The 8352-nt window shown below is 25.4% G+C and overlaps 2 protein-coding genes and 1 long non-coding RNA gene across 4 annotated transcripts in view; 1 reads left to right on the forward strand and 2 right to left on the reverse strand.

The window, feature by feature from the left end:
• Positions 1-3800: 3800 nt before the first annotated feature.
• Positions 3801-8352, forward strand: part of LOC133797393 (protein SOMBRERO-like) — a 28262-nt gene continuing 23710 nt past the window's right edge. Inside the window, exon 1 of the mRNA XM_062235278.1 lies at positions 3801-3937. The gene's annotated coding sequence lies outside the window, so the exon portion shown is untranslated. The remainder of the gene's footprint in view (positions 3938-8352) is intronic.
• On the reverse strand, positions 5331-6988 carry LOC133797391 (uncharacterized). Of its 2 annotated transcripts, XR_009875641.1 has the most exons (4): positions 6874-6988; positions 6719-6793; positions 6201-6262; positions 5331-5482 (listed from the first exon to the last, which is right to left on the reverse strand). It is a non-coding gene; the product is annotated as an uncharacterized LOC133797391 (long non-coding RNA). The 2 variants fall into 2 exon arrangements; XR_009875640.1 differs by lacking the exon at positions 6874-6988 and having other exon boundaries at positions 6719-6866.
• Positions 7788-8348, reverse strand: LOC133795447 (uncharacterized). Its single transcript, XM_062232899.1, has 2 exons — positions 8196-8348; positions 7788-8096 (listed from the first exon to the last, which is right to left on the reverse strand). Exons 1-2 carry the CDS (start codon positions 8346-8348, stop codon positions 7788-7790), a joined length of 462 nt encoding a protein of 153 aa, XP_062088883.1.

Here is an 8352-nt window from a genome sequence, read left to right on the forward strand (position 1 = left end):
TTTGAACACTGTATTTTTGCTCATTACCCGTTTTGACCCTATGTTTTTAAAAATGAACCTTTGGACCATGAATTTATTTAAAATGTTCAAACTTCTTATGAAAATTAAATTATATATTTATATAATTTTTGTTTTCTGTAAGGGTTCACACTATTTTGAACCTTGTATTTTAGTCGATCACCCATTAGAACTTTTATTTTTACAAATTAACTTGTAGACCTCAAGTTTTGTCAAAATATTAAAATAGAAATAGATAAATCTATTATTTGAACACTATATTTTGGCCGATTACTCATTTTGATTGTTTATTTTTAAAAATTAACCTGTGGATCATATATTTATTCAAAATGTTAAAAATTATTTATAAAAAGTAAATTATATAAATATATATAATTTATGTTTTCTATAAGGATTCACACCATTTTGAACCTTGTATTTTAGTTGTTTACCAATTTTGACCATTAAGTTTTTTTTAAATTAACTTGTGGACCTTGTGTTTTGTCAAAAATTAAAAAATAAGAATGTAAAGATAGATTATTTGAACCACGTATAATTTGGTTGATTACCCGTTTGAATATTTTATTGTTAAAAGCTAACATTTGGATCCTGTATTTTGTCAAAAAGTTAAAATATAAATAGGTAGATTTTATTATTATTATTATATGTAGATATTTTTATCTATTATAATTTTTATTAAAATAAAAATGAGAAAAAAGAGAACAGACAAAATAGATAAAAAAAATTCCTTAATAAATTAATAGCTATAAATTAAAAAAGTAATATAAAAAATGAGAAAAAAATATTGTTTACTTATATTTATAATTTAATTAAATAGTTGTTGTAATGAAATATCTAATCAAATTTAAATTCAAAATATACATCGTTGAAATAAATCAAATTTAAATTAAATTATACATGTTGTTAATATATATTTTTGTAAAACTATTACATTTAAATTAAAAAAAAACATAAATAATTTAAATAAATATTTATTATTTTTGTTGCTGTGCATTATTTTATTTTTAGTAATATTATTTTTCATTCATAATGTGTTCCTTATTTCTAAAAAGAATTTTTCGTGTTTCGAAAAGAAAAATTGAAAATTTGGTACGTGGGTTCTTTAAAATTCATATATACAGTGTAAATCAATATACTCACAGTTTACTTTCTTTAGTGAAAATAATAATAATTCGAATTTTAAATAAAAATGACAGCATCAAGCGATTCAACACCCGATAATAAATTTTAATTCTTATTAATATTCAGGTATTATATGTTCTTACCAATATCAAGGTAGTTCTCTTTTTAAGGAATAAATATTTTGTAAAACTATTCACTTTGGAATAAAAAAACATAATTATAATATAATAAGAAAAATAGATATATAGATAATCGAAAATTATTACGTAATTTTTAATTAATTTTTTTAGTATTTTTCAATAAATAAGTAGTTAAGATATTTAAACTAAATAAATTTTTAATCAAATTAATATGTATATATATTGATATTTTCAATTGATAAGATATTTTAGAAAATAGAAATAAGAAAAATAGATATATAGATAATTGAAAATTATTACGTAATTTTTAATTAATATTTTTAGTATTTTTCAATAAATAAGTAGTTAAGATATTTAAACTAAATAAATTTTTAATCAAATTAATATGTATATATATTGATATTGTCAATTGCTAAGATATTTTAGAAAATAGAAAATGAATAAAAAAAATTAGATTAAATGAGAAAATAGAAAGAGTGATCTGAAGAGATTTTAGAGTGCCACATCATATCCTTGAAGCTCTCATTTATATATATATATATATATATAGATAGATATAGATTTTTAATTGTTAATATATTTTAGAAAATAGAAAATGAATAAAAAAATTAGATTAAATAAGAAAATAGAAAAAGTGGTTTGAAGAGATTTTAGAGTGTCACACAATCTCCTTGAAGCTCTCTTTTATATATATATATATAGATAGATATAGATATTACAAATTAAAAAAAAATCAATGTGTGTAACCGAAAATATAAAAATCTAAACCAAATAAATAAAGCATGTGTATGGCTTACTTAATAATGATATTATTATATTAAAAAATCTAAACGTGGCTTAATTAATAACAATTGATAAAAATCTAAACGTGGCTTACTTAATAAAAATCTGAATGGATAACAATTGATATTATACTAAAAAATATATATTATGCATTTTTAATTAATAATATTATAAATTAGTAACAAATTACCCATTGAAGGCACTTTTTCTATTTTTTGTTAATAATAATAACTCAAAAATTATCTTATATAAATATCTTATTTAAAAATTTGTAAGTTTATTATCTTATTTAAATTTTTGTAAGTTTATTAGGTGTTAAAATCAAAGATAATGTATATGAATTTAAAAATTAAAAAAATAATGGATTTTGTAAATGAATTAAAAAATTAGATTTATGGAGAAAATAGAATTATTGCTTTGAAGAGATTGTAGAATGCCACATAATCTTTGTAAATGAATTGAAAAAATAGATTAATAGAGAAGAAGAATTAGTGCTTTGAAGATATTGTAGAGAGATAATGTATATGAATTTAAAAATTTTAAAAAATAATGGATTTTGTAAATGAATTAAAAAATTAGATTAATGGAGAAAATAGAATTAGTGCTTTGAAGAGATTATAGAATGACACATAATCTCAATTGGCATATCTATTACGTAATTTTTAATTAAATTTTTAAGTAATATAATAAGAAAAATGGATGTATAGAGAACCAAAAAACTATTACATAATTTTTAATTAACTTAATATGTGTATATATTGATATTTTTAATTGTTAACATATTAATAAAAATGGAAAATGAATAAAAAAAATTAGAATAAAGGAGAAAATAGAAAAAGTGATTTTAAGAGATTTTAGAGTGACACGTAATCTCCTTAAAGCTCTCATTTATATATATATATATATATATAGATATATAGTTTAGTAGCAAAGGGAATGTAAATAGAAGAATAAGAAGAGAATGTGGAAATGATAGGAATAAGAATAGAATAAAAATATTATTAAATTTTTTATCAATTTGACTTTGGAATAGTTTTTTTCTTTTCTAATTTTCAAATGAAATGATCATTTCACCAAAATAATAAAAAAATCATTCTATTAGAATGACATTTAAACTCTAAAATGTAATCAAATAAATAAGTGGAATGAAAACCAAACTACAGTGGTTGAACACTAATTATAAAATAAATTTTTAATAAATTAAAAGAAAAATCCCCATCACTGCATCAAAAAGAAATAGGAAAGAAAAGTAAATAAAACAAGAGTGCAATTATAAAGTTTGATGTATAAATATTAGTATGTGGGGAGCATAACTGAAGAATAAAGAAGATTGTTGACTAAAGGTGAACAAATTGTGGAAAATGAACAAAATTGAGAGAAAGTGGGGATGATTCTCCAAACAATTGAAGTATCAAAACTCTTGAAATTTCTCTAGCTTTAAATAAATAAAAAAGTTAAGTTCATTTCTCTTGATGTAGAAGGGAAAAAGATGGGTCCCATTATCCCTTTCCCTGAGGATGTGCCTAGTCTAGTGTTAAATCTAATGAATATTTCTTCATTTCATGTGAATTTCAAGAAGGGTTTATCTGCTACGATAAACTTATATATATTTTATAAACTATTAATATTTTAATTTTAAAAATTAATAAAAAATTAAGAGCTTGCGTTGCACATTCCGACCAAAATTTTCTAATGTGTGGAAAATGTACATTATTCTCCAAAGCAAAAACGTCCAAAGTGGAGAGGAATCATTTTACGCGGTAAATGAAAAGAGGCTATTCTATGTATATTGTAAAAGGACAATTGCTAAGGGCAGGGTCAGCCGTGGTGGTCCACGAGGCTACAAGCAGTTGGTATGCTGTTGCAATCTAATGGTATGTTGATACAATTCAATATTGAGTTCTACGTATTTTAATTAAATATGTATTATAAAATATAACTAACTAATCATAGGATCAGTTTGGTATAATTGTGTTGTGGAGAAAAACAATTATAGTTGTGCTCTTGGGGAAATCACTTGCAGCATTAATGTGGGGAAAAATTGTTAAGTGTTTGGTAAATTACAAATTTTAAAGTCTATTAGTTGGAAAAGTCGTATTATGATCTCATATTTATTTTATTTTATGAAACAAATTTACATGTTTAAATTAATATGTTTTGTATAGGAGGCTATTAAAGTGATCATAAACAAAAATATTAAATTATATAATATATATTATAACTAGTCGATGTAGTTAAGATTTGAATTATAATGATAATTATATTATAATTTTGTTTATGATATAATCATAAATATGTAAAACTTAAGTTACTTTTAACTTTTTATGTCTTTAATTATTTTCTTTTTTATTTATTTTTTCTAAAATATGAAATTGATATGCTTTTTATAAATTATAATTTAAAAGTACTGTGAGATACAAAAATAATGTTATAGTGCTAATTTAAACCTTCTAACTAGAGTAATATCTAATAAATCTAAATTATAAAAAATATTTTTTGAACAAAAATTATATTTAAGAATTAAATATTGTTTATTTTATTATAATATTAATTTATTTTAAGTAATATATAATAAATAAGTTTATTGTAAAAAAAATTCAAAAAATTATTTTTAAAGTTTCTCAGAAATGAAAACAGAAAACTATTTTTGTAGTTTTCAAAATACAAGAGATGTTTTATTTTTTTTTAAATCTTAAATAAAAAATTAACAAATATATTTACAAAAAGAGAAATATTTTAAAAGTTTGTAATAAATAATTTGTAAGAAAAAATGATGAAAAATAAAAAATGAGAAAGTAAGGAAAGAAAATTTAAGAACAACAAAAAAACAAAAAAATATTATCAAAATTTTCTATTTTTTTATAACTTTACTTTTAAAAATTATTTTATAAAAACAATGCCAAACACCTTAATTTATTTTTAAAAAATGTTTTTAACTTAAAAACAAAGAATAATTTTTTGATTTAAAGTACAAAACACCCTTTTAATTTTGAGTTAATTACATCTTCCACCGTAATCTAAAAAAAAATTCATTTTATACGGTATAGTTAACAAATTACAAAAATATGGCATTCACTACTTACCTGTAACACCCTCACTTATTTTAGTTAAAACCATATTTGAGGTGTTACGTTTTAAAACTATATCATAATTTATTTCTGCAAAAGTCTGGACATTTTTTTTTTAACTTGAAAACTTATTTCACATTATTTACATTAAACATAAAGTGGTCTCAAACATATTATACAAAAGTATTAGATAACCCAATTTGTTTTCAAAACATAACTTCACACTTTATTACAAACATCTCACTGATAACTGAAATAACCCACAAAAAGGTCGATATGTTCATATGTACAAATCAGGGTCAGGACCATGCTTCAGTTCTCCTCATGTCATTCACACATTTCTTTCTCTACCTGCAACACAAGACAACTGTGAGCCTAAAGCTCAGTAAGCAAAGTAATGCATGCAATGCTAATGATTACCCAATATCAATGGACATACACAACTTCTTTTTAAATTTTGGGCCCCTTAATATTGTGCACACTGTTTGAATTGGTCAATGCCTGCAGGGCTTGTTACACATACAATACAAAATCCCATGGGTTCTCCTCCGGCTAGCCATCACCACAGTAGGGCACATTAAAAACCTTATTCCATCGTTGTCCCGTCAGGCTCAAGAGTTAAGGCGGCCACACACTGTGGTGTCAATACATATAACAATAACTCATATGGAGGAGAAATAAAAACGGAAACATGGCAAACAATATAATTGGTTCACTAAAACCTAGCCCAAATTATTGGGCAGCCACTATAAGCCTACTATAGGCCTCCGTTTACACTTATTAACACTTTCATTTGCCTTTTCAAAACAGTGGCACTGAACTTAAACTTCTTATAACAACTTTCTTTTATGTTGCACAAAACTTGCAAAGACATCATATAATTAATCATCATAATATCATGCATGGTCTTATATCATATAATAATTTACCATATCACTATTATGTCATGCATACAAATTTATGATGAAGTGTCACTGTATGTTAATACCACTTACTCACAAAATATTCATATAATGCATACTTTCACATAACACATAATTCTTGTGTTGCAGTTGAGTACTTTACTTACCTTTTGTCCAAAATATAGTTCACCGTGTAACAAGTGGTGTCTTAGGTATTGATGTGCTTATCCTGACAATGGCATGGATTTCTCATCATAATGAAGGCAGTAAGACATTGAACTCTCATTTAAAAATACCCATAAAACATCATATCAAAATCATGCCTAAAATGCCTTAAACCACCTAGATCGAGCGTTAGATTTATCTTAGACACTTAGAGAAATTTTGACAGAGTTTCCCCTTAACTTTAGCTATCCTCAAATATCAAAATCAACCAATAATCAACATCAAATAACCTGCCATAACCATATATCCCAAATACCAACATGATTCATCATAAAGTTATCATATACCGATTTTGATAAAATTCTTATCTCCTAGATCATCACCCAAATTAAATGAGTCTCCACATATATTCAAACATTTATAAACATATATACTTTCTTCTAAACTCAATCAAATAACCAAAAATCATCTTGTACTCCAAGAACCCCAAAAACCTCATAAAACACAAAATTTCACTTACCGAGCAACTTTTCGGCGAAAACAATCTCTTCAAGCTTTTCTAAACCTCAAACCACTTGGAAACCCCAAGAAATATCTTAAAAAGGATAAAACACCATATATAAGCTCTCAGAAAAATTCAAAAACATAGTTTAACTTCCAAGTACAAGAACTTACCATAAAAAGGTTAGAACTAAGCTTAATCTACTTCTTTGGCTTTGCTTTCACTTGGATCTCCTTAGAATTTCTTCAAACCAGCCAAGAAATGGTATTTGGTTTTCTTTTCTCTCTGTTTTTCAGATTATTGGTCGTGCAAAGTGATAAGGTTGATGAAAATTCCTTATTTTCAATGATTTAGCCTTATTGTATTAAAATTTGACACCTTTCATCTCATCATTTCACCTTTTGACTTATGAAAACATTATCACTTCAATAATTTCGACTTAATCATCTGCTAGGTCTATTATCCTTATGTGTAAAACACTCACACCAAACCTTAGGTCCATATGACTTCATACCCAATAGTTATGCTTACCCGATCGAGCGTAGCGCACTTATGCTAAGCTCGTTTTGACTTTGCATCAATACCACTGATTATGTATACCTCCCATAAAGAATTGATCTAATGGTTCTAAAACCATTTTTACATCATCAATGAGACCTTAATCATACCTCGATTACATTTGTTAAATCCATAAATACTCAATTTTACACCGAAATACTAGTAATCGACATTGTACTATTTTTCACTACTTAACCTATTTTGCCTTCTATATCTCACTTTCACCACTTAATTCCATGCCTTGTCCATATTTTTCATACTTTCTTATATCTTGAGCACATCAAACACCCATAAAAGACAACTCAAATGCCACAAGGTTAATAATATTGAGCATACATATAGACATCACATACACAACTTTTATACTTATACATGAAAACACTTATAAGAATATGCATATGATCAAATTATACATATTGTATGATATGTAATGCAATGCAATCATGTGATTATTGGCTATATTATATCAAAATAATGTGGGTGCTACAATCCTCTACACCTTATAAAAATTTCGTCCTCGAAATTTCTCTTACCCAAATAGCTTTGGGTATTTAGATCTCATTTCATCTTCCCGTTCCCATGTCATTTCCTCAATGTTTGAACTTCTCCACAAGACCTTAACCAGTGAAATATTCTTATTTCTCAACTCTTTCTCTTTTCTGTCAAGAATTTTCACTGGTTTTTCTTCATATGTTAGGTCTTGTTCAACTTCTATTGGCTCGTAGTTTAGCACATGTGAAGGATCTGGCACGTATTTTCTCAATAATGAGACATAAAAAACATCGTGGACATTTGACAGTGATGGCGGTAATGCCAGTCTATAGGCTACCTTTTCCACCTTTTCCAATACTTCAAAAGGTCCAATAAATCTTGGGCTTAACTTCCCTTTCTTTCCAAACCTCATTGCTCCTTTCATAGGGGCAATTTTCAGAAATACCTTGTCCCCAATGTTGAACTCCACATCTCTTCGCTTTCGATCAGCATAACTCTTTTGCCTACTCTGAGCAGTTAACATTATTTTTCTTATCCTTTCTACTGCTTCAGTTGTCCTTCTGACCAGATCTGGACCAAGATACTTTCTTTCTCCCATTTCA

This window comes from Humulus lupulus, chromosome 8, assembly GCF_963169125.1.
Source record: "Humulus lupulus chromosome 8, drHumLupu1.1, whole genome shotgun sequence".
Lineage (NCBI taxonomy): Eukaryota > Viridiplantae > Streptophyta > Magnoliopsida > Rosales > Cannabaceae > Humulus > Humulus lupulus.

Bases quoted from the DNA above. Each gene is read 5' to 3' on its own strand.
- LOC133795447 (XM_062232899.1), bottom strand. From the start codon at position 8,348: ATGGGAGAAAGAAAGTATCTTGGTCCAGATCTGGTCAGAAGGACAACT. The intron at 8,097-8,195 runs GTATTTCTGAAA...GTATTGGAAAAG, and splicing joins AGTTCAACATTGGGGACAAG to GTGGAAAAGGTAGCCTATAG.